Genomic DNA, 27,157 nt, shown 5'->3' on the forward strand with positions numbered 1-27,157 from the left:
GAAGAGGTTGAAATAAATGACACATCCGATTTAATTATCAAAAATTTATTTTTAGTGTGAACATTCAAAAATTATTATTTTAAAAGAATATTTTATTAGAGAAAATGGCAGCTAAGAGATATGCTGGATTAAAAATTCCTCCAGAAAAGTACTGTGCATTAAATTTTGCCTTAAGATGTTTTTCCATGCTGGTTAAATACACCTGCTAGAAGTGTACCATGTCTTCATAAATATTTTTTAGTTTTTTGCCTTCCACAATTAGAGCTATCAATGTTCAGTCTCCAGTCTAATCATGCATTCAGTTTTTCTCACTTTATGGCAGTACTGAACTATTTGTATTTCCTTGAAAATCTCATGTGTCTTTATACTTTCCTTTAAATGCCAATTAAAACATTTCTTTCTGTACAAATTTTCTCCCTTCTCTTCCCCTCCCCTGAGATAAAGCTCAATTATCTATGTTAGGAAGTTTTTCTGAATGTCTTACCTCTACTCTCTTAGAATTAAATATCTCTTCTTTTTAGTTTCTGGACACTGTGTATGTTTCTATCACCACAATGAAAATTTCACACCATATTTGGTTTATATACCTGTTTCTTCACCTGGAAATTAAAACTGGAGAAAAAATGATGTTGTTTATTGTGATGTCTAATGAGCACTTTGCCAGTAGTTGCTTCTCCAAAAATTTTATTAGCAATTTCCACTTAGACCTCACTTTTTAAAAGTTAATAGACAGTTGTCTGATGTGATTTCAACAATTCTTAGAAAAATCTTTTTTGTACTGTACTAGCATCCAAATTAATACATCAATAATAAGCCTTTTCTGCCTCCTTATTGGTGCTTGAAATGTCTGCAACAAATAGTAAACCCTCTTTTCTCATAATTGGTGATAGACTCAATGCACGTAAGCTTGGGAGACGTCATGCTTTGATTTAAATATATGGATTAGTAAGAGACATTCTGGACCTAAAGTAGGGGGGGTGATCAAGTTCAAATTTGCTCATGTTGGAGCAAATTTTTCTGAGACTTTGCTAGCTTACCATAATTTATGTTTACATGGGCAACTGTATTTTTTTTTGGGGGGGGGTCCTTGAGCCTGGGAAAGGGCATGGGGCAAACTTTGTAAGCATATGCTAGGTTTCTGGTAGTCCTGTAGAAGTAAGTGAAGAAACCTTATACAGTTTTTAACTTTTATATAAACTAACTCAGACCCAAGCTACAAGATTGGAATTTTGGTTGTTGGTGTTTTTTTTTTTTTTTTTAAAGTACCCCGCCTGTAAAATTGCATCAGAATTCCCTCCTCCCCTATCCCCACCCCCACCGGCCGTGTTTGTATTTTGGGTTGGTTTACACTTGCACACATTCAATTTTCAGTTTTTCCCCTTTACAGTCCTCTACTCCTCACCTCCAGGACCCTTCCCTCCCTTTTAAAAAATAAATCGCTGACAAGTGTGAATCTCGTGAAGACTTTATTTTGTGTTGTGTGTATCCTGTACAGTAAGGTTGGTCCTTCGTAACAGCAGATGAAATGATTACCTTTTTTAAAGCGCCCACTCTCCCTCCGCCCTTGTCCTTGGCATGTTTTGTATTAGCGATTATATAGGCAACTGTATTTAAAAAAGGCCTGAAGAATCCGAAAATAATGTGGTTGTAACTAGAAGTTAGCAGTGCTAATGTATATTTCTTTCTTTACCCCATGTCTTTCAGAATGCCTAAGTATACAATCGAATGGTACCACTGCAGCACATAAACTGTCAGAGCAGCAGGTGAACAACTGCACTTTGGGTAATGTTCCTCTTTTAATGATAATTCTAATAAGAGAGTGTTTGATACTTATATAATTTTTATATTTTAACATCTTGAATTGTCTTACATGTGTTTATGGAATGTTATCTAAAATTATCTAAATAATAGTGCTTTTGCTTAAGGGTGTGGGTACAATTTTTATGCTGAAATTATTTCTGTGCTTATTTAGTACTGTTTTGGGATGCAATCATTAAACAAACCATGGCATATCCCAATTTTTTTTCATTTACAACATCAGAGAACTTTTGGAAAATAGGTCTTAGGAAATTCTATTCTTTCCCAAATGTTTGTTTGCCTCTGTTACTTTTTTTTTTTACATTTTGGAAAAATATATTTTTACATATAAGATACAGAACAAGTATGCTTGTCATATGCCTTACATTGAGCACTTCATTGAAAATTCCAGTGTTTCAAAATACATTCTTGGACTTAGTAAATATCCTTTCTAATTACACCCAAATTTTCAACATCTAATGCTAGTTTATCTACAGAATAAAAATAAGTAAAATAATGCTGTATACTATCAATCTTGGGGAGGGGGCAATGCATGTGTTGAATGGTGATACCCCCCAAAGATCTATCTACCCAGAATCTATGAATGTGACTGTATTTGGAAAAAGAGTCTTTGAAGATGTAATTAAGTGAAGGCCTTTGAGATGAGATTATCCTGGATTAGAGTGGGTGCTACTTCAATGGCAAGTGTCTGTGGAAGAGTAAAGAAAAGAAGAGGACTCAGGGGAGAAGGCAATCCATAGTGGAGGTAGAGACTGGAAAGATACATCCACAAATCAAGGACAAAGTTTGTTGGCAGCCACCAAAAACTGGAAGAAACAAGGAAGGATTCTTGCCTTTGGAAGAAACACAGGTCTGCTGACAGCCTGGTTTCAGACTCTGATTTCTAGAAGGAAGAGAATAAATTTCTGTTGTATAAGTGACCAAATTTGTGGGGCTTACATATTAAAACAGCCCTAGAAAAATATGATTAAGTTATTTTTCTACTTACAAATATGTTTAAAAAAACACAATTCATATTTGTTTCAGTCTCTATATTTGTACATTGTGAAAGTTAAATTAGACTGATGATAGCAACATAAAATGATTACCTGTCTAACTTTAAAGAAAGTTGATTTCATATGAGTAAATTAAAGAAAGAAATAACAGGATAATTGATTTGAAGCTTTAAATTTTTGTTGTGATGCTTCATTGAATACACATCATCAAAAAAGACTGAATAAGAAAGATACTTTCTATTTTCATTGAAAACATGATACTTGATATGAAAGTAGAATTCTATAGCAACTAGCTATGTGACTCAAGATAATAAAACTAAAGGAGCCATGTATTAGCAACTAAGTAAGTTTGAGGATTTAAAAATATTTTAAAAATAAACAGAAGACTATTTATGAAAGCAAGGATATTTTTGCCTTATAAAAGCAATCATTTTTGTACACTTAAGAATACACTTTAATTTGTGGGTTTTATCTTTGGAATGAGAAGTTGTAGAAATAATTTGCTGATTTTCCACCTCAGGGTGTTCTTTGGAAGATGATGGATTTTGCTTGATTGTAGGAGAATTGGGTATCTGATTATGCAGGCAGATTTCTCCAGGCTCTTCCACTCAAAGTTTACCTTTATTGAAAATAAGGTCTCTTCCACACTCCAGCCAGGCACTCAAAATGCTTGAAGACTTCTTAATTCAATACCAGGCTCTCCTAACACAATCCTACAGTATCTGGACACTGATTTAATTATATCTGGTACAAATTAATGTGGCCAAATTGCCAGTATTTTCAGATGAGATGACTGAAGTGAATATCTATAGAAATTGCAATGATTAAACAGTTCAGATAAGGAAATCATTTGCTTTGTCTCTAAAGATAACAATACAGTGCATATGAAGTAAAACCCAAAGGAATGAAGAAAAATTTTTAAATATTCTTTTAAAAGGCTCTAAGATGAGTTCCTTGCACTTTCCTTTAACAACAACTTATGCCTTAAAAATGGCAGCAGATCTCAAGGCTGCAGAGGCCAAAATGCCCACATGAGAAAGTCCTACTTGCTGGAGTAGCCAGTGTGGATCATGGCTGCTGCCTTCTGATCACTGTCAGATACCTTAGTTGGGAAGGGGGCAGAGATCATTGTAGTTTCTTATTCAGTAGATCCTACTAGATGCCCTCAATACTTGCCACACTTTCACCTAACATAAGAAGGAAAGAGGAAGAAAAGAAGGAAAAAAGGGAGGGAGGGGAGGAGGAGGGAAAATAGGAAGGTAAGAAGGAAAGGATTTGATAGTTATGGTAAAAATAATATAGGATATTCATTCACTTTGAGGGAGAACTTGGATTTGTTAATGCAGATTTAGCTTATTATTTAAAGACAAATTAAACAGAAGAAAATAGAACACTGAATAGAATTTTATTGTTTTTCTTTTTAATTGTAGTAAATGCAAGAAATTAGAACAAACATTATAAATCAAGAATCAGCAAACTATACATTCATGGGCAAAATCCAGTCAACTACATGTATTTGGAAATAGTATTTTATTGAAATAAATCTCTATCCATTTTTTAATGTTTCTCTCTCTCTCTCTCTTTATATATATATATATATATATATATATATATATACACACACACACACACACACACACACACACTCACACATGTGTGAATATATATGTGTTTATATATGTTTGCTTTTTTGCTGCAACAGCAGAGTTGAATACTTATAATGAAAATCATATGGACAGCTAACCCTCAAATGTTTGCTCTTTGACATTTTATGGTAAAAGTTTGCCAATCTTTATTATTATGTCCTAGTTCCCCTACTTCACTTTACTAACACCCCTTCTTCCAATAAAAATTTAAATTTTCCTCTTGATCCTTCCAAAGCTTAATAGTTTGTAAATGTAATATCTAAAGATTAATGATTTTCCATTTAACTTCTATTTTCTATTTTGCATGATTTTTTGTGTAGTTTAGTTATGGTCAACTGATTTTCTAATGTGTTTTGTATAAGTTTTTGTGGAGAAATTGTGATTTTAATTTCATCTAAATACATAAAGTTGTTTTCACTTAATTTTCTTTGAATATTTTCTATCTTCAGTAACTAATTCACCTATGGATACAAAGAAAAAGTCAACTCTTCTTGCAGAAGGTAATAAGCTCTTTTAAAAAAAATCTAGGGGCTAATACTGAAGGGATGAACTGTTGAATATCCTTGGAAACATGGTTGATGGTCTGGTCTGATGATCAGCTTTGTGCTCAGTGATCTGAGTGTGATCTGAGTATGAGGGGCACTGGGTGACCCCGCTTGTCCTTCCCTGAAGGGTTCAATTCCATTTGGAGACTATGGAGCTTTCTTTTTCTTTCTTTTTTTTTTTTTAAAAGATTGATTGATTGATTGATTGATTGATTTATACAAGCATTGGATACAGTCAGAAGTGCAGGAAGGTGAGAGGATTCACCAGAGCCAGAGCGGGGAACAGAACAGGCAGACAGACAAAATACACTGCTGAGGGGAGCAGAGGGCGCAGCAGGACCCTCGCCCAGCGGCTGGGGAGCGAACCAGTGTTGCAGAGGCTGCAGGCAGCTTCACAGCCCGGCGCTCAACTGCTGAGCCACCAGGGGAGGCCCTATGGAGCTTTCTTGCTCAGGCACTGTGCTAAGTTTTAGGGGGGACTCAAAGATGAGCAAGGCAGTGAGAGGGCCCTCAGGGAGTGCAGCTTTGTGAGGAACTGAGACAGGAACACCAGAAACCAGAGGCAATAAGCCCTCCCATCCAGTGCACCAGGAGCACAGAGGATTGAGTGGCTAAGCACTGAGCCTCTGAGAAGGCTTTGCAGAGGCTGCAGCTTGTGAATTGGGACTTAAAGGCAAAGGGGCGTTTTAGTAGCTAGTGAGTCTTGCGTCGGTCACCCCAGACTGTGGGAACAGTATGAGGAGAAACACAGAAATGCAATTGTGGTTGGAGTATGGGGAAACTTAGTGGCAGATAAGATTGCCAAGGTGAGTCAATTTGAAAAAGGCTTGCAAAGCCAATGCAAAGACATTTAATTTTTTTCTTCATGCAGTGAGTGAATCACATCTGTGATGAAATGACATACTGGCTGCAAGTAAGATATGCATTGAAGAGAGGAGAGTTTTGGGACAGAGACAGAAGTTTGGAGGCAATTTAGTCTTTAGTATAGATGTGTGGTGATGGGGACATACATTAGGGTAGAGCAGTGAGATGAGAAATAAAATGTCCAAAAGTCAGTTAGGATTTGTCAGTGTCCATAAGGCTGGATGAGACTGGAAGATATCTGTAGACAAAGGAGATGTTGGAAACGGTGGCACTTTTGTACCAGTCCTTGGTGTCCATTGTGAAAAGAATTTCATGAAGCACCAGAATAAAGCAGCAACAAAGTTTACTAGGGAGCAAAAGTCAGCGCACAGAGGGGCAGTGGGCAGACCTCAGAAAGTAGAAAGCTGCTCTGAGCAATAAAACAGTAGAGATTTTAAGTTTTATTTTTCTTTCTGTTTGGTGAGGTATTCCCTTATGTATACCTGTTTCCATCATCTGTCTTCATTTCTGTACTAATTGGAACTTTGCCTCCCTCCTTCTTTTTAAATCAGGGAGAAGTCAAAAGACTCTTCCTAGGCCTCCCAGATCTTAGCTGGTCCTTGAAACAAAGCTATTGCCCCAGCTGGACCATAGGGTGGTAGAAGTGCAGCTGTGCTCCTCTGGAGGAGGGTATGAGAGCCCTTTTTTATTCCTCATACATGCAGAAAAGATGGGATATAATTATTGGTTCTCGAGCAAATATGAGAATCTACTCACTATCTTCTCAGTGAAGTAGGAGGTGAAATTGCCCAACTGATCACAAGAGTGTATGGAAAATATATTTGTTAGAAAGGTTCCCAATCCAGTGAGTGTGGGGAGTGGAAAAAAAAAAAAAAAAGAGCAGGATGAAGAAATGGTGAAGTAATAGAGTTAACATAAGAATTGTGGACATAGGTGAAGGGTGATTGACAGAATATCCCCAGTGCTTTGCATTCTCATTCTTGGAGTGACTTCTTTGGATCATGTGCCCCTGTTAAAATGCAAGTATTTATTTTATTAGCTAGTGCTTTCCTTTAAAAAAAAATACAGGCTAAGCTGCTCAGGATAAATATTAGACAAAGCATTGAATGCTTCTACTTATAAGCTAAAATTCAAACTCCAGAGAACACAAAAGAGCCTTCACAACTTGCTCCCTTGCCAGTTTTCTTATCTTCCTGGTTTTATTTTCAACTCTTTCCCACATACACATACATGCTTGCCCATACCCAGCTTCTAACTGTTCTCTTGCAAAAGATGTTTTTGCTTTCCTCTGAGCCTTTGCCCAGTTAAAGGCTCCCCTTGCAAGGGCATGCCATTTGAGTGTGAAAAGAGCACAGATTCAACTGCCCTCTCAGATCTGTTTTAAAGCTGCCCCTCTTCCTTGATCTAGTTATGTGATCTTTATTTGGTCATGAAATGCAAAGGCTTGACAATATCACAGAAGAGGCAGATGACATTAAAAGAGAGGAGAGATAGTAAATGCAGAGATAAGAAAATAAGCCTCATTCACATAAAAAAAACAAACAAACAAACAGTTGTAGCTGGTTCTGTTCATGTTGAAGTGAGGAAAGCAGTGTCAGCACCTCTGTTACAGGTGAGCTGCAAGAGATACACCTAATCACCTCTCAGCAACACCCTATCAGTCATGGACACGTGTCTGTTTAAGAGAAAGCATGAGCTACTTTGGATGACGCTCAGAGGTCTTTAGTTTTACTTTAAAATGTGAAAAAAGAGATCAATTTTATATTCAATCCTAATAATTACATTGACTATATGGAAACAAAATCTGTAAATAAAGTTCACAGCTGACCTATCTGGGAGCATAAGTGTGACAGAATAGGAAGGAAAGGAAACTCACTCAAAGGCCACATTTAATAATAATGCATTTTTGCAATTAAATTCATTTTTAACATAAAATGTACAGAGATAAACAATTCTTGCTGTTTGTTTTATATTTACATACCATACTACTTTTCCCAATAGAAGTAATACTCTTAATCACCTGTTAATATTGGGCACCATCATTTTGTACAATGGTCCATCTGAAAAATTACAGATTATTTAAAAATCTGTTGATTTCAATAATTTTGTGATACTTTGAATAAAAATAAAACAAAAAATTTTCCACTTGTTCAATCTTAATGTCCTCTTGGTTATTTTAAATAAAAGTGACATATACTTTCTACATCTATGCTTGCCTGAAATGTCACACATAGGGACAGGCATTTATCTCTTATGTTACTGATTTGCTTTACTTTCATAAAAACATAGGAGAGGAAAAGCATATCATTCATTTTTCTATTTTCTTTTCTGGGGAGCAAGAGTCATGTAATAAAGTAAGTAGGTAGAGGGCCTCCCTGGTGGCGCAGCAGTTGAGCGCTGGGTTGCGGAACTGCCCACAGCCTCGGCAGCGTTGGTTTGATCCCCGGCTGCTCCCTGGCCACCGGAGGAGGGTCCCACATGGTGCGCAGACCTCTCCTGCTGCCCGCTGCTCCCCTCAGCAGTGTACTTCGGTCCTCCTGCCTGCTCTGCTCCCTGCTCTGGCTCTGGTGAATTCTCTCACCCTCCCCGCTTCTGACTGTACCCAGTGTTTGTATAAATCAATCAATCAATCAATAAAAAAAAAAGTAGGTAGATTTAAAACATTGTCTTTGTCTTTTAATAGAATCCCATTTTCTCATTTGTTTATTTTATAGATATCAAATTTCCTGAATTGATTTCAAAATGCTTTAACAAATTTGTCAGATCTATAATAATGTTTTCTTTTTAAAAAAGATTTATTTTATTTATTTATGTATACAAGAACTGGAGTGTAGGCCAGAGGTTGAGACAATTCACCAGAGACAGAGTGGGGAGCAGAACAGGCAGAGCTAGATGACTGGATCAAGATGTGGTACATATACACAATGGACTATTACTCAGCAATCAAAAAAGATAAACTCATGCAATTTGCAGCAACATGGATGGAGCTGGAAGGGATCATGCTCAGTGAAATAAGCCAGAAAGAAAAAGAAAAATACCAGATGGTCTCACTCATAGCAGGAATTTAGAAAACCTAAATAAGGGACCAGGAAAAAGACTAATTATAATAAAGTAAAAGTCAAAATCAACAAGCAACTATAAACCAGAGATACACTACAGGGTAGGGGGAGGAGGGAGTAGGATGAAAACAAGGGGGGTGGGAATTGTATGGGGACTATAATCAAGATGAAAATGCATACATTGTGCAAAAATGAAAAATGATGTAAAAAATATATAAAATAAAAATGCTCAGAAAACAACAACAAAGAAATACACTGCTCAGAGGAACAGTGGGCAAGACAGGAGAGAACTGCTGTGCCATGTGGGTTAGCGACCTGACAGGATCAAACTCATACTGCTCTGGCTGGCAATGACTTGATAGTGCTGAGACTTTAACCCCTTTGCCACCAGGGAGGTCCAACAATGTTGTTCTCTTAATGATGCATAAATACAGGAGAAAATTAGTTAAATTTTGGATGTATTTAATACATTATGTATGTATATTATACACATATACACACATGCATATTTCATGAATATTACTTTCCTATGTAAATCTAATATTTCTGAAAGAAGATCACCAGCAATAATATTTGGTTCAACTTCATGAAATATACTATGGATAGATTTTATTTATTTATTTTTTTCAAGATTTATTTGTTTATGCATGTAAGAGCTGGGGTACAGGCCAGAGATGTGGGGAGTTGAAAGGATTTACCAGAGACAGAGTGGGGAACAGAACAGGCAGACTGACTGAAATACATTGCTGAGGGGAGCAGCAGGCAAGAGAGGAGAGGTCTGCTGCGCCATGTGGTTTCTCCCTGGCTGGCCGGGAATCTAATTCATGCTGCAGAGGTTGTGGATTGCTTCATAGTGCGGCGGTGCTTAACCCCTTGCTCCACCAGGGAGGCCTATGGATAGATTTTAAACAAGACGTTTTTTTCAAGCTTTTCTTTTATTATTCTCCTTTTGTGTGTGTGTTCAGTCAACACGCCCGAGCTTGTACAAGTGGACACAAAAGTGGTGCTCTCCTGTCCTTCTGTCCAGAGCAATTGTATGGTGGTATTAACATGGAAAATATCCCTCAGAGACAAGCTTACCTGCACCAAAGCCTACAGGCCAGATACAGAAGAGACCGTGGAAGGAAACTGTACTGACCGAAGAATAATCTGGGCCGACAGACCTGACCAGATCTATGTCCTTCAGATTGATCCAGTGTCCATCACTCATGATGGGAATTACACTTGTGAAGTGGTAACACATGAGGGGAATTTCCACCGTGGATATCATCTCCAAGTGTTAGGTAAGGAACATCACAAGCTGAGGTATTTCAAGTAGCCAGGTATGGGCTGAGACAAACATCTCTCTAAATTCCATGTCCCCTGTGTAAAGACTGAAGCATTTCCCCTTCTTCTCTGCAGTGCCCCCTGAGGTGACTCTGTTGCAAAATGAAAACAGAACTACGGTCTGCAAGGCAGTTGCAGGGAAGCCGGCAGCGCAGATCTCCTGGACCCCGGAGGGAGACTGTGTCACTGACAAAGAGCCTTGGGATAATGGCACTGTGACTGTCATTAGTACGTGCCACTGGGCAGAAAGGAATGTGTCTGCTGTGTCCTGCTCTGTCTCCCATTTCACTGGCAACAAGAGCCTGTCCATAGAGCTGTGTCGAGGTTAGTAATTTTATAGTTTTGTGTTCAATTTTCAATTCTTTCAGAGAAATTATCTTAAAAGAAATTTCTTTCAAGAATGTTATTTCTACCTTCTATTTTATCTCCCTCTTCTCCAAATAAAGAGATATGTCTAGAAGGAAAATACATACAAATTTGTTGTAAAAGTCATAAATTGTGGTTGTTCTACCTTTAAGGATTACTTCTGTGTAAATTGGTTTGACTAGTATACTTTTAAAGGAATACTTATGGTTTTACTGAATGATAAAGTTTTATTTAAACAAATAATTTGGTTCTAATTGAAAGATAAAGTTACCCATAAACCATCCCCTTGAATGCTTAGTCTGGTAGAAGCTTTTCCTCCAGGGTCTTTCAGTGAAATTTCTTAAATGTCTTATAATAAAATTTATGATTTGGTTGATCACCCTTTACTCTCTGCTCCCATCTTACTCTTATTTGTTGTTATTAAAAGTTAAATGTTATTTTAATCAACATAACAATTATAGTTGAAAGTCACTTTTGTCCTCTAATGCTATTTGAAAGACTTTACCCCTGGATCTGCCTCTCCATTCCTCCTCTCCAGCCTTAACTTGCCAGAAATAATCCTCAAGTGTTTTCACTAGTAGTTAACTCCCTTTTTTTATATGCAGCATATGCACTGCTATTTTTAATATATCCCATTTAGACATTATGTACCCACTCCCACTCATGGTAGATGAGGATTTAATTTAACTTCTTTTCTTCCTTCTTCCTTCCTATACAATAATATAGCAATTTTGATTAAATCACATAGTCAGTGTTTATATTATTTTTGAATAGGTAAGTTTTGTTTAATTGCTAAATCAAGAAAAAAAACTCATACTTTCCTTTTTAAATAATGTTTTGCTTTTCTGGAACTTAAAATTACTTGACTTTTTTGTTTCCTTAATAACATATGTACCATTGTTAATAACCACTACTAACCACCCTAAAGAAAGTAGAAAAACCCTTATAATCCTATTTTCCACTTGGTGAGAGTTGTTAGGTATCTGTCAGTTCCATTTTTCCCTTGAGATGGCCTCTCTTGAATGTTCACATGCTCTTGTTACAAGCCATCTGGTTGGTCACTAGACCATATTGCACCATATTGTCCTGGATGCTCTTTTCCTGTCTCCTCTGTGTGACCTGTCTCCTCTGTGTGACCTATGTTTACTTATTTCAATTGCTTATGCCTTTCAGAGATTTAAAGAAACTTTTAATTCTATGTCATGAAACTGTCTTTAGCTCTCAAGTACTCCTTGGCTAGCCTTTCATTTCAAAGTGAACACTCAGAAGTGATATGCTTGGAAGCCATGTTATCTGGGAGTGGGGGTGAGGGTGGGGGAGCTTGTCAATGTTATCTTGGATAGGTGAGAGCAGGTAATTTTTAATTGGAGGAATCCTTATTTCCTTACATAGTTCAAGGTTCTTTCTCTGAAACTGTTGAGGGTCTACAGAAAATAACTCTTTAATGGGGAAAGGAGGGAGAAAGGGAGAAAGAGAAGGACCAGACTATCTCTCTTCAGCAGGCACTTTACTCCACCCTCCACTATGTCTGGATGCCTGATTCTTAGATCTCCCCTGTCATCTCTCTGGGGGCATTTTTTGTTTTCTGCAGCCTGGAGAATGTGTAGTGAGTGATCTGGCCGCCAAAGGTGGGAGCAGCCAACCTGTTCTCAATACAGACTTTCAAAGAGCTCCTTTCACCCCACACCTCACCTCCCACACTCTCCTCTTTCTATATTGGCTCTTCCTACTCTAAAGTCTTCCTGGAGTGCTGTGAGCAGTAAGGACCTTATTTATACTCTTAATGATTTACATTTTTTCATTTTTCACCCCAAATCAGGGTAAAACCCTTTATCTAATCATCCTCATCCTTGTTCTCTTTGATTTTGCAAGGCTATACTTGAAAAAATTCTTTTCTGATACCTTTGTACATTTTCAGGAGGGAGAAGAGAAAACCCCATGAGTTTAAACCACCACTTTCCAATATTTCAATATCCATTTTAAAAGTGATATTTGTTAATTATAAAGAAAAGGGTTTACTGTTATTTACTGAGAAAAGTAATTGAGCTCTATTTATGTATGGAATTGGACCACCAGTATTACAGTGTGAAGATACATTGAGAGAATAATGTCAGAACTGACAGGAGTACCCAGTGCAGGAGTTTCTTCTACATCTTCCCTGCAGGGCAGACCTCAGCCTCTGCTGCCACAAGTCCGGCGAAAGAGAGTGCATTGGTTTGAAAGAGAGGGTTCAAAACAATCTTGTTTTCAATTATAAAATCAAAGTTCTTTTTTTTACAAATGAAATAGTGAGAAAGCTAATGTTTAAAAACAAACTGTGGAAGGAAGTTGGGGGATAGGACATCAGACTGCACAGCCTCCCCTTCCCTCTGCTGCTCTAGCCACATTCCGGGAGCACCAGGAACAATGTTTTAAGATACTGCTTCCCAAGGCTGGCGATCCTTTTCTGATGCCTCCTCTTGGAAGACTGAGCTTTTTGTTGCTGCCATGTATTCATTTAAGTTTCAATGTGCTGAAAGAAAGGTGATTTCAGAATTAAGGTTATTTTTCCAACTACTTTCCTGGCATTTTTCTATTTATTTCTGACCATTGGGGGTGAGAAACACAAATTTCACACCTCTCCTGTAGGAATGCTCCATTCATGAGTCCATTCATAAGTCAAAGTCCTGAAGATGATATCTTGCTAGAAACCCTAGAATCTGTAATTTGATTATAATATAGAGCAATTTTGTTATAACAATTATTTGAACTATTAATGCATCTGATATGTTTAAAATAAAATCACAGTTATGAATTTCAAGTACTGTGAGATAACCTTGAGGCATGAGTTTGTATATGTATTTTTTTGACACTTTTAAGAATATTTTTAGGTTTCCCATGTGATTGGCCCTAACATATGAACAGCTTCCCCTTCTATATACATCCCATGTAACAGAGAGGCACATTTGTTACAATCAGTGAACAGACATTAACACATCATATCACTCGAAGTCTGTAGTCTACATTAGGTTTCATGCAAGGTATGCATTCTATGAATTTTGACAAACATATAATGCCATGTATCCAGCATTGTAGTATAATAGAAGTTTCATTGCTTTAAATGTTCTCTATGCTCCACCTATTTATCCCTCCTTCCACCCTAACTTCTAGCAACCCCTGATATTTTTCCCTGTATCCTTACTTTTGCCTTTTCCAGATGTCAGTATACCTGGACTCATATACTACATAGCCTTTGAGATTGACTTCCTTCACTTAGTAATATGCATTCAAGCTTTTTTCATGCCTTGTCATAGTTTGATAGCTCATTTCTTTTTCTTACTAGATGTTACACAGTTGAACCACATATTTTTGTATCTATATTTACAGATGACATTAAAGCACCATTTCTACATTGGGTGTATATCATTCCCTCTGTTTTTATTTTCTTGAGCATTATGGGATCCATTTGGCTTTTGAAAATCAACTTCTGCAGGTATTGACTGATGTTTTTCTTCTTCACTTTTATGAGACTACACAGGTGTCAGAAATATGGAATTGACTGTCTGGGTCAAATTAGAAAGTTAACAACAGTTCTCCTACAATTAAGAAGCATATTCTAAAGTTGTTATACATATAATACTCTGAATGATGAGAGGGGTTTTGCTAGGTTACCTATGCAGATAAGCATAGTGAAGTAGGCCATTTAGGGCAGGATCTTGGGAGATAACAATGGATGCTAATTTCCTAATTTGGAAAAAATGTACAATAATTTATTTTGTTTGCCAAAGAAGAAGTATCACTTATATTTTGTTTCCTCAATTAGTTCCTGTTGTATAATTTCAGTTTCTTCTCCAAAATGCAGAGTTATATTACTAGGGTATATTAAGTACAAGCGGCATTCTTTGCTTAATTCTGGTGGTTCATTTCTGATTTATTATGATTTCTATCAAAATGAACCACCACTGTCAGTAGAATATTTTTTGTTTTTTACTTTCAATTTAAATAATGACATTTCCTGCATTTATTCCATCTTATTTTTTTTTCAGTAAATGTAAATTGAAAAAAAGAGAAGTTACTCTAGTTGGTGGGGAGGTAAGATAAAATTAAAAAGAATATTTTCAAACTTCTAAGCCACAAAGTCTGAAAATCTAACCATGTAATTTGTAATGTGCATTACTCTTAGTGATTTAGTTTAAAAATGAAAATTCTAATTTGATAATGTTAATTGTAAGATGTACTTAATTGGTCTATTATCAAGTACTATTTATACACCATATCAAGCCTATATTTTCATTTCATGAACTTCATCCTGCAAAATGCATATTTGCTTCTTAGACTGTAGTTTTTATAGAAACTGAAAATGGTGTTTCCTCCACATGAAACCATCTCTAACTCTTGATTTCACTTTTTCAATACCATTTGTCATTATTCTCTTATACGAGCTTAAAATCTACCCTACTCCTTAATTTCTTATTACCATTCGCTTACTAAATATTTGACCCTCTCCTTTGAAATACTTGTCGTATCACCTCATTGTTGTCAGTTTCCACTTTCACAAACCTTTATGACACCAAGATTTAAATAATCAATAAATATTTTAAATAAAATATTAGAAAATCTTGCTCTATGTTCATGTAAGCCAGAGAAACAAATATAAACACTATTGGAAAAATCCTAAAGCTGAGGCACCTGTTAGAAATATATGTCATTTCTGCATGACTTCTGGCTTATTGAATCAACTTTAACTTTGTGTTCTTTCTTAGGAAGAAATGCAGCCTTATGCCAGCTACACAGAGAAGAACAACCCACTCTATGATACTGCAAGCAGGGTGAAGACACCTTAGCTGTTACAAGTGTTACAAGTGAAACTGATGGGTGGGGTCAACATACTTAATAAGTTGCTGTAGTCTATCTTCAGGACAAATAACTCAAGATATAGCACAATTATTGTTTTGATTTTCTTAGAGTTCTGGAATGAACGACCTATTTTAAAATTAACATTTCAAAGATTCTTAGCAGACAGGGATATTTTAAAGGATTTGCATTCATATTCCTTTACAACTGAAATTTTAGACTCTTAAATGCTACTAGCTAGTTCTCTGAGGAACACATAATATTACAAAGAAAGCATATACCCATGATAAAATATTCAAATTGGTCAGTATATTAGGTAATAAAAACCAAGTTTCTTCAAGAAATAACTGTATAGGAGGAACAATCATTAACAATGTTATATATTTGTCCAGAAAATATCAATGTGCACATGGCATGTCTGCACACTTGTGGCACTTTTATATGTCTATTTATAGATTTATATACATGTTCTTGTCAAGACAAAAATGGGTCCATTTCCATGATGTTGTTCTATACTTATGGAAAGTTAATAATACAGTATATCTTGGAGATTTTTAATATTAACCCAGGCAGAGCTACCTCATTCTTTTTAATGGCCATGTAAAATTCCATTGTTTGGAATATGTCATAATTTAATTAATCACAACCCTGCTGGTGGACCTTCAGATTGTTTTATTGTTTGTTTTGCTATTATAACGTTAGTACATAGACTATTTCTTGTGAATTCCTCCTTATATTTATTTGTTATAGTTACGGAATGAATTTCCTTGAGTAGAATGCTAGGTCAGGGCCATCATGGTAGTGCAAGTGGTTGAGCACAGCACAGTGCAAGGGGTTGAGCATGGCACAGCAGACCTCTCCTATCTCACCCCTTACTCCCCTCAGCAGTGTATTTCACAGATCTGCCTATTCTGTTCCCCACTCTGTCTCTGGTAAATCCTCTTGTGACAGGGCAACCCCCATATAAAATGGGTTGCCTGACTGTGGGTCCTCACCCATGTGCTTAAAGGAGATTTAAACTGCAGGCACACACAAAAGATTAATAAAAGGTTTATTTACAAGGAAAAGGGAAATGTGGAAATGAACAACTCAGGGAGAAAAAGAGGGAGATAAATTCTTAAATGTATCCTACCCATTCTGCTGACCTGGAATCCCAAATGACCCGCTGAGACCAAATGCTGCCTAGCCAAGAGCATGAGCCAAGAGAGGAAGACCCATTCACATGGCTGGTTATAAACACAAGCCTGAGAAAATGGCAGCTTAACTCCACCCTTAGGTCCTCATAACCTCCCTTTGGGGATCATGGGATTTGTAGTTCCCAGTGTCTTGATGGAGTGGGGGTGGAGTCCACAAAGCCTGTATGGAGTTTGTGCAGGACATCCTTTCCCCCTAACACTCTCACCTCCCTATCCTCCACACCTCTGGCCTGTACCCCAGTTCTTGTATGCATAAATAAATATTTTTTTTAAAAGAATGCTAGGTCAAAATGTACATTTTTATTATTGATTGACATGTCAAATTGTATCACTTTACATTCCCTCCTACCATATTTGAATTTGCCTTTTCTTATTGATGAGAAAATACATTATTGAGCAAATAAATATAATGAAGATTCAAGCCCAACTTCCAGCCCGAACTTCCAGCCCAGGTGCAATGAACACTCTAATGCAGGCATAATCAAAAAGTTTGCTTACTTACAGCTCTTTCCCTTTTCTAAGCAAAATTGCATTTCAAAAGGGTTGGGTAGCCAGTCAAGCTGGTCTTACTCTCCAGGGCCATCTCTGGATGCCTGCATCTTTCCCCCTTTGCTTGTCCTCTGTACCCCTACCCCCACCCCGGGGACTTTGCAGCAAATGGTTGTGCCTGATGAAAAAAAATGCTATCAATGTAACAAATATGAAGATAGTTATGTATTAAAGAAACCCTTTGTCTTTAAACCAGTGCTCAGACCTTATGGGGCTACCCAGGCCTGGGACCTTATGCGTGAGTAATAAATCTTTTCCTGACCTCACCATTCCTGAAGTACCACTTGTTCTTCCTCTGCCTGGGTAAAAGTCTAGAATTTCTACAACATTATAATGCTATTTTAATATCTGCAGGATGCCCATTCCTGTTTCTAATCAAACTGTTCTGTAACATGATGTAAGCTTATAATAATTACTATCTAATAAAACTGTGTTTATAGTTTTCTGTCATGTTTAAATGAGAGGAGAGAGAGAGATCAAGAGAGAAACAGGTTGAGCATGTTAGCTTCTTCTAAACTCCTATCTTTACAGAGGAATTGATATCATAGGGGAGGAAAATCTGCCAGCCCTAAAATATGTATTTTTGACAAAAGATTGATCATGGAAGAGGCTCTGTAAGCTGGGTGGAAGTTGCTTTTGAAAAAGAAATTTAGATCTAAGGGTGTCTCCCTCACTTTACTGGAAAACCTACTCTATCTCTCCTCAATGGAAGGAATGAGTTAAATCTTCATAACCTTTGTTTATTGTGCTTCCCTTGGTAAACTCCCTGACTGACCTTCCCCTTCCCACCCACCAACTGAAGCAATTTGAGTTACTCAATCATGCTGTGTCTCTCTCATGTATACAGGAGGTATACATATTATTATCAATTTTTTTAATCTTTTATCAGTTTGTCTGATTTTTGTTTGATTATTTGCCAATCTAGAGGGGTACAAGATGATTTCTTTTCACCCCAACAATATCTAATACTTAACATTTGTAGCTTTGAAAATTGTGTACATTTTTATGGTACATAAAAGGAAGGATATTTGTGGTGATGTATTTATCAAATAACAGATGTCTATACATGCAGCTAAATTGAATAATGGAGTACTTAGAAAAGTATGAAATACGGTCGATGAGAAAAGGAATGGCCATGGAATGACATGAACCTCCTCTCCATTTTTTTTTTTTTTTGTAGATTCAAATTCTGGGAACATGGTATTAATCATATTATGTTGATAATATTATAAAATGTGTTTTATGAAAAAAATCTATGCTGCATCTCCATAGCAAAAAACATTTTTTATCATAGTAGAAATTAAAACAAAAGCATTCTTTCTTCAATTATGCCATTTGAAACATTAAATATAACAATTTTGTCTTATTAATGTTTTTGTCACTCTAGACCTTTTGATTATTCTAGGCTTTATCCTAGAGGATTTTTAGTCTGTTATTGGATATAAAACTAAGATAATGATTGTAGGGTCAGGAAGGACCACAGTGCAGGTTTTTTGATCCAGCGGACCAGGTAAAGGAGGAGTCCTGGAGCCCTCAGTGGTTTTTGCAGGTCTTTTGTTGGGATTTACCCAGTACACAGCAGGCAAAGGTGCTGGGGGGCTGGCAGGCCTCCCAGCCCCCAGCAAGTCTTCACTCTTTCTGGGCTCTCCGGTGTTCTCTCTGCTTCTCTGCTCTCGACTTCTGTTGGGCTGCTTCTGCTTCTCTTGCGTCTCTCTTGGCTTCTGTTTGTTCTTGGCTTCTTCTGGTGGCATCCCCGTGACACCACCCTTAAAAAGCACAGTCTTAGCCCAGGTGAATCCTATCTACATCTGCCCACACCCTATTCCAGGTGCCTGCCATCAGGCATGCATTCAGGACTGCAAGGATCCATCATCCATCCTGATGGCAGGAGGGCAGAAAAGCCTGACATTTTCCCCTTACCCTACAATGATGCTTGACACCTGATACTTGAGCAAAATTTCTTGGCACCATTTTAATTAAGCCAAAAATAAAACCAGTTTCACCCTATAAATATTCCCAAGCAGTGTGCTCCATATATAACATAATCCTGTTCTTGATCTTTTCAGAATTCTTTATCCATGTCTGGTTGGAATGAGGCTCATAGTTTAAGAAAAGTCTGTTTAAATGTTATTGAAAAATGAAACTGTTTACATCTTAATGTCAAAAGAGCTCTGGTAAATGACACCATAGTAAAGACTTCAAGATAGTTTCTAAATGCTAAATTATATTTTACAGAAAACAAATGTATTAAACGCTTCCACTATAGGGGTGCTAAATGCGATCGAATATCAGAATCATTGGGGAACTGAAAAATTATATTGACTTTCCAAGTACACTTTAGAGCTACTGAATTAGAAAATCTAGAGATTGGATCAGGTGTATCAGTTAGGTCCTTCAAGAAGCAGAGGCTGAGATGGTGTTAGGAACCATTAAAATTAATTGCCTAGAGGTCACAGCTGTGAAAGATTAAAAGGGCAGGAAACAGGATAAGGGAGGGAAAGCCTTGAGGCCATGATGCTGATCTGAATGATACCTGTGGAAGGAAAGAGGAGGAAGCCAGACAGAAGAGGTAGAGCATCTTGATACATCACTACCAAAGTTTTGGCCCAAGCACAAACCTTGAAGCAAAGATTGCTTCTAAGAAATCTTCCATGAGCAGAAATGGCCAAGCCCTGATAACCCTTCAAGTTTAGTCACATTAATCCTTCCAGATTAATGAAAATCCTTTTATTCTGATGGGAAATCTGAACAGTTCACTTTCTTCCTTAGCCTCTAGGTCCATCTTTTTACTGGTTAGTATTTGCCTGGTATATCCTTGTTTCTCTATTCTCAGCTTCTCTATGACATTTTATTTTAGGCATATCTTTTATAAAGAAAATATTTTTAAAATAAAAAGATATAGTCAAGTTTTATCAACTCTTTAAGGATTTTTAATAAAATTTTTAATAAAACTTATACATACCTACCATAATTTTTAAGGGGATAAAGGGATCCTGAGGCTAAAAAGTCTGAGAATTGCCATTTCAGCTGATGAGAAATACATATTAGTGCCACTTAAGATTGGATTAGCTTTAAATTTGGGAACATTGTTTTAGAAAATTATGTAAAGTTATGAACTGTGAAAAAAATTAACAAGAGTGCATTAATTATAACTTTTGGTTTATTTGAATTGGCTGCAAATTACTAAGTTCCTGGCAGTGGTTAGACTATGAAAATGTTCATGTGACTTGATGGTTAAGACTCAGTTGCTTAAGTGCATAGCTTGCTCTTGCTCTGTTTTTGCTAGTTATATAAATAAAGTGATTTCTGACCCTCTCCCTCATAATTAGCACAAGCACTACTTTGGTTTTTTGTTGACTATTAATTTACACTCCCTCCAACCTTAACAAACTGCCTTTCAGAGAAACACCATATGTCAAGCCAACCAGTCTGTGGTCTTTATTTCGGCTGCCCTAGCCTGCTAGTGACTGTGGGACTTGAGCTAATCTGCCTTGAGATGGATCATGTTTGATGTAAATATTTTTTCTATTTTTAGCTTAAATAAACATTTGAAGTATTCTACTTAACTCACTTATTGTTCCTGTTTTCCAAATCAAAATGCTGATTGTATCTTTCTCTGGGGCTTTTCAAGTCTCCTACTAGTTTTTCAAGATACCTTTCTAAAATAATTTTGCCAAATATGTTATGAATCAGCACTATCATTTATTGTGGCATGTTTGTGAGAGATACCTTAGGTATATATTTTTCTCTTTAGTTTTTGTAATTTTAAATAATGACATTTTATTTTGATGAAAATGAAACATGCTTCTTACAAGATCTTCAAACAATACATTATGCTTAAAATTCTAGCACCCAACAGCTCTCCTGCCCACCTGTGACTATGCAGGTTGATTCTTTTTCACAAACAGGTCCCTTTCAGGAGCAGTTCTTTCTGCCCGCTTGCCCCTTGCAAGTGCCCTTTAATTTGCTTCTCCTTTTAAACAATAAACCTGCCCCTTTTGGATGTAAAAAAAAAATTCTACCACCCAGAAACACCGTTAACATTAGCTGAATACTTCTCTTTGAATATATATCAAAAGAAGAAAAGACAAAAGTTATTTCACAAGAATGGTTTCATATAAACATGTTACTTTAAATAAAAAGTATTACATTTATTGTTACTTAATTTTAAGCAGGAGAAACAGAAGCATTTACTAGATTTGAGATAAAAATGCTTGACTATGTACAACACCAAGAGTGAATATTAATGTAAGCTATTGACTTTGAGTGATAAGGATGCGTTAATGTTGGTTCATCAGTGGTAGTAGATATAACTTATTGATAGGGATGTTGAAAATGAGGTAAGGTATTCATGAGTAGGACAGGATATGTACTTTCTACTTAGTTTTGCCGTGATCCTGCTCTAAAAAATACAATCAACATATATTAAAAATTGATCTACTAGAAGCAGTATTTATCATATTGAGGTATATAATACATTCAACAAACTAAAAAAAAAAAAAAACCCAAAAAACCAACAAAAACCAAAACCACAGCATGCCAAGTAGAGAAAGAAAACCTGCACACAACTGTGTATTCCAATGAGTTTGGCCTGCTACCCCTACATTTTGTTGAAAAAGTTTCTTTATGAGAAGAGACTAATTTGAAAAGGAGATCTAATATAGTGAACAATATTATAGGATGATGTAACCATATTTCCAATACTATTTTTCAGTGTCACATAGTATCTTTTGATTCCTTATCATGAAAGATCAAGAAATCAACAACTTTACACTTTCTTGAGCCATCTTTCCTCTCACTTTCCAATTTGTTTCTTATATAGGATTTTTAACATTTTGGAGGCTTAAAATATTTGCATTCTGTTTATATTAATCCTCTTATATATTTAGTCTTAACTGTATGTTAAAATGGATTTATTGTTCAGCAACAGTTATGATTTGTTTTCATTGATATCGTATTTGGTGTGATATCATTATTTATTGTTTTTGCATTTGTATTACAACCAGTAGAGTATTAGAGGGAAGAGGAAAGATCAAAATAATGATACTTTGTGTCTGTGTTTTAATTCTCTCCTGTCATCTTTGCTTCAGAACTCCTTATAAGAAGAAATAATAACCATTGTCGCTCACTATCACCCAGACTGTCTACCTCTCTTTGTCATTCTACTCACTGTGATAGGATCTGTTATCTGACAATGTAATCATGGAGTTATTTTAGGAATAAAACAAAAATCTTATCAAAATCATCCAGAAAACAGTGATTAAATAATATATTGCTAAAATATAAGAAAAGATTTTTAAACTGTAGCATTCAAAATAACCAACTACCTTCTCTGTGATTCAGATGAAAAATAAACAAAAAAAAAGTTTATTCTAAGCCTTGATGTTTATGATAAGTACAATTGACCACACTGTGGGACCACATTGTGTATTCATGTGATGAATGCTATTAGTGCTGCTCATATGATTAAAGATAAAAGGTTTGTATTAGTGGTGGAAATATCAGTGACAAAAATCAACCTGAACGGAAATTCATGTGGTTAACTATTTCAATTTTAAACATGCATTTTAGACAGGATGAGAGAAAATACCCAGAGAGTTGGGGGAGGGGACATAGTGAAGTAAGCTGACTGTGGGGTGTAACAGAAAGCTGGGAAACCCCCCCCCCCATGTCTAAGCAGAAGCAGTTGAAGCCATTCTTGATGAGAAGCTACAAAATTTCCAAGAATGACCTTAGAAATGGACACATTTTGGCATATGGGGAAATAGGTTACTTCAAATGCAAATAAATGTGTTTAACTTTTGAAAAGAACAAATTTAGAAACTGGCATTGTCAGAGGTCATCTATAAATTTTATATATAAAAAAATATATAAAATATTTGCTGATATATAGTAATATCAGCAAAAATGGAGAATTGGAAAGTTTAAATTCTTTCCCTTCACTAAAGCAAAACTTAAGCCAGCAAAAACTGTCAAAATAAACTTTTACAGAAGTCTGAAATGTAACAAAAATTAGTTTATGATGATCCGGAGGATGCTTAATGAAGAAAGAAGCTGTGAAATTTCTGTAAGAGAATCTTTGAAAGATTTCAGTAAGAGAATTTCAGTATGGAATCTTGCTTAATCCCACTGCCACTTCCACTCTTTAGCTTGGCTATGGCTAAGGGGACAGTGATTAAATAATATATTGCTAAAATATAAGAACAGATTTTGAAACTTTAGCATTCAAAATAACCAACTACCTTCTGCTGTGTGTTGTTCTGTTGCCAGAAGGATCAATACAGACCTTGTTCTCAAGGAATTGTGGTAGTGTGTTTTGACCTGTCTGGTAGCTCTCTGAGGAACTGAGTCAAGGGCTGCCTTATTTCTCTCAACTGGGAACTACCTTAGGGTTAGAGCAGTCTCCTGGGAGGTATTTGTGAAAAGCATTTAAGGGTAAATATAAAGAGGAAGTTGCTTGGGGCAAGGGATAAAAGATTGGGCAAAGAGCAGACTTTAAAAACTCTAGAAAAGAAGAGAATGGATAAGAGATACATAGGAGCCTAATACAAAAAATGGCTTGAAAAACTTCCATATACACCTGGAAATCTGGAAGGACAAGCCTATGTGCAGGGCTAGAAACATGCTAAGAAAAGTTCTGAGATGGCCCTAAATTCTCAGCTCTTACTGATATTGAGACATTGTGCCAGTAGGAAATGAAGGCTAAGGAAGAGTTGAAAACCACCTATTGAGCATTGAAAGTGTACACTAACATCCACTAAGCCCAAATGCAAAGACTAGGAGATTTTATTTCATTGTAGATGTTTAAATAATTCACTACCAAATTATCCAATAAGCTAATAGGACTTCAGAAGCCATGCAAAACAAAGAATAGACTTAAAACTTCATGACAAAAAGTCACTAACCAAACAAGAACTTCGATATGCATCAACAACATACCCTGCAGAGAGGGTTTCCAAAGTTACCATATTCTAATCAAAATTTTCAGTTCCATTGAAAAGTATGAGGCCACAAAGAACGTATGATGAATACACAGATAAAATGGCATCTGTTTCTAAAGAAGCACTTACCTGTTAAAAGTTGCAATTTAAGTATATTAAATATGCCCAAAGAACTAAAAACTGTTCTAAAAAGAACTAAAGGAAACCAGGATTACTTCATGCAAAAGAATGAAGAATGACTCTTATTTCATACAATATACAAAAACTAACACAAAATAGATCAAAGACCTAACTATGATAACTAAAACTCTTAGAAGAAAGCCTATTAATTATCTTTGGATTTGGCAATGGGTTTTGGATATTGTTACAGGGCAGCCCCGATACAAAACGGGGTGCCTGACTGTGGGTCCTCACCCGCGTGCTTTAAAGAACTTATCAATGCTCTACTGCAGGCACACGTGAAAGGTTAATAAAAGGTTTATTTACAAGGGAAGGGCAAATGAGGAAATGTACAACTCAGGGAGAAAAGTGGGAGACAAAGTTTTAAATGCGTCCTACCCGATCCGCCGATCTGGAATCCCAAATGGCGCTCTGAGAGCTGGCCGCCAGCCAGGAGCCATGAAGCCAGGAGGCGAGCGACAGCGAGCCAGCCCAAGGCCCACGTGTTTGGTTTTTATACCCAACCTGGCTGCTTAACTCCACCCTCAGGTCCCAGCTGCCTTCCCTTTGTGGTGACGGGATTTGTCTTTCCCAATGTCTTGATGGCTTTGGTCTGAAGTGGGGGTGGAGTCCACAAAGCCTGCATGGAATTAGCTCAGGACATCCTTTCCCCCTAACAATTTGACACCAAGAGCAAAAGCATCCAAAGAATATAGTAAAATTAGATTTCATCAAAATTGAAAATATTTGTGCAGCAAATACTCTATCAAAAGAGGGAAAGACAACTTGTAGACTATGAAGACAGTTACAAATCATATATCTGATAAGATTCTAGTATCCAGAATATATAGATTACTCAAAAACAAAGAACCCAAATAAAATATAAGTGAAGCAATTAAATGGGCATTTTTTTTCCAGTGAAGATACACAGATTATCAACAAGCATGTGATAAGATGTTCAAAGTCATTAACCATTGGGGAAATGCAAATGAAAATGATAAGATACCACTTCACATCCCTTGTGATGATGATGATGATGTGTTGGCAAGGATATGGAAGAATTGGAGCTTAATATATTGTTAATGGTAGTGTATAATGATGCAGCAACTGTGAACAATAATTTTGCGATACTTCAATATGTTAAACATAGAATTGGCCCAGCAATTTAACTCATAGGTATAGAGTCAAGAGAAGCAAGAACAAGTGTTAAAACTATTTAAACAGCATTCATGATAGCCTAACTAGCAAACAACCCAAAAGTGCCTTAGCTTAGTATACAAAATACTGTATGATTCCATTTATGGATCAGCATCTCCCCAAACATCCATACAGTTATGGAAAATGATGAAATACAAATACATGCTACAACAAGGATGAGCCTTTAAAGCATCATTCTACATGAAAGAATCCAAACACAAAATACTGTATGATTCCATTTATTTAAAATATCCAAAACAGGCAAAATCATAGTGGCAGAAAACACATTAGTGTTTGCCAGGGACTGGAGGTAAGGAAAACAGGAAATGACTACTTAATTGGTAGTTTCCTTCTGAGATAATGAAAAGCTTCTGGAACTTGAGAGGACATTATGAATGTACTATATGCCACTGTGTTGTACACTTTAAAATGATGAAATATAAGTTATGTATATTTGCCACAATAAAAATAATGTAACTTAGTTTACATCTAAGGGAAAAAAATCTTTAGGGACATTTAATGACAGAATGGAATTTATTTTTAATTTTAATTTTTTAAATTAAGTTTTTATTTTGAGGTAATTATAGTTGCATAAGCAAGTGTAAGAAATTATACAGAGAGATTCTATGTGCCCTTTACTCTGTTTCTTTCAGTGGTAATATTTTGTAAAACTGTAGTACAAGAACACAATGAAGACATTGACAATGATGCAATCCATGCTGCTGCAAAGTAAGTCAGGGGGCAAAAGGGAAACATCAGATGGCTTCACTTACATGTGGAATATAGAGAAACCAAAGAAAAGGTCAGGAAAAAGACTAAACTTGCAAGCTGACCGTAGATCTGAGGCATATAGCAGGGGAGGGGGAGGGAGAGTGGTCAGAATGGGAGGGAAGAGCACAAGGGACTGTGGTGATGGATGATGGTTGCTATAGTGGTGGGAGAAATACAGGGACTGCACCTGAGGGGAGAAATCAAACACTGTCCAAAAATTAACAATGATGTAAAAAAATAAGTAAATAAATTTAACAATAATTAAAAAAAACAGCTTCATTATGTCATCTTCAAATAGAAAGAGCTTTCTTCCTTTCTCCCCCATCTTTATGCCTGTTATTTCCTTTCATGCCTCTTGCATGGATTAGCACTTTCAACACTATGTCAAATAAGAGTTGTGAGAGAAAGCATCCTTATCTTGTTTATGATCTTAGGGAGAAAACATTTAGTCTTTCCCCATTGAGTGTAATGTTAACTGTAGGTTTTTATAGATGCTCTCCATCAAGTTGGGGGAGTTCCCTTTTATTTCTATTTTTTTGAGGTTTTTCTGAGCATTGGTATTATGGACTGATTTGTGTCCCTCCCAATACCATATCTTGAAGCCCTGGTCCCCAGTGTGACTGCCTTAGGAAAAGGGTCTTGAAGGGGATAAGTGAGGTTAGAGGAAGTCATAAGGGTGGGATCCTAATCTGATCCTAATCTGTTCCTCTGATAGGCAGGGGAAGAAACATCATAGGTCTCTCTGTTTCTCTTTACGTGCATTTAGAGAAGATATCATTCTGAGGACACTTCTGAGAAGGAAGCTGTGTGCTAACCAGGAAGAGAAGTCTCACCAGAGCCCCGCAGTTACCTTGATATAGGAATTGAATTTTTTACCTTTTTATTGTTTATG

The 27,157-nt window shown here is 36.4% G+C and overlaps 1 protein-coding gene across 2 annotated transcripts in view; it reads left to right on the plus strand.

Annotated features, from left to right (window-relative positions):
- The window catches only part of CD200R1 (CD200 receptor 1), a 42,403-nt gene extending 24,779 nt beyond the window's left edge, over positions 1-17,624 (plus strand). Inside the window, exons 2-8 of one of the 2 annotated variants that reach the window (XM_054700599.1) lie at positions 1,705-1,782; positions 4,909-4,959; positions 9,893-10,210; positions 10,329-10,577; positions 13,986-14,091; positions 14,645-14,690; positions 15,362-17,624. In XM_054700599.1, the coding sequence (XP_054556574.1) occupies positions 1,705-1,782; positions 4,909-4,959; positions 9,893-10,210; positions 10,329-10,577; positions 13,986-14,091; positions 14,645-14,690; positions 15,362-15,442 (929 nt within the window). In that variant the 3' untranslated portion in view covers positions 15,443-17,624. The remainder of the gene's footprint in view (positions 1-1,704; positions 1,783-4,908; positions 4,960-9,892; positions 10,211-10,328; positions 10,578-13,985; positions 14,092-14,644; positions 14,691-15,361) is intronic. The other variant, XM_037524585.2, reaches the window with a different exon arrangement.
- Positions 17,625-27,157: the final 9,533 nt, after the last annotated feature.

This window comes from Talpa occidentalis, unplaced genomic scaffold (assembly GCF_014898055.3).
Source record: "Talpa occidentalis isolate TD23 unplaced genomic scaffold, MPIMG_talOcc4v2.1 talOcc4.4, whole genome shotgun sequence".
Classification (NCBI taxonomy): domain Eukaryota; kingdom Metazoa; phylum Chordata; class Mammalia; order Eulipotyphla; family Talpidae; genus Talpa; species Talpa occidentalis.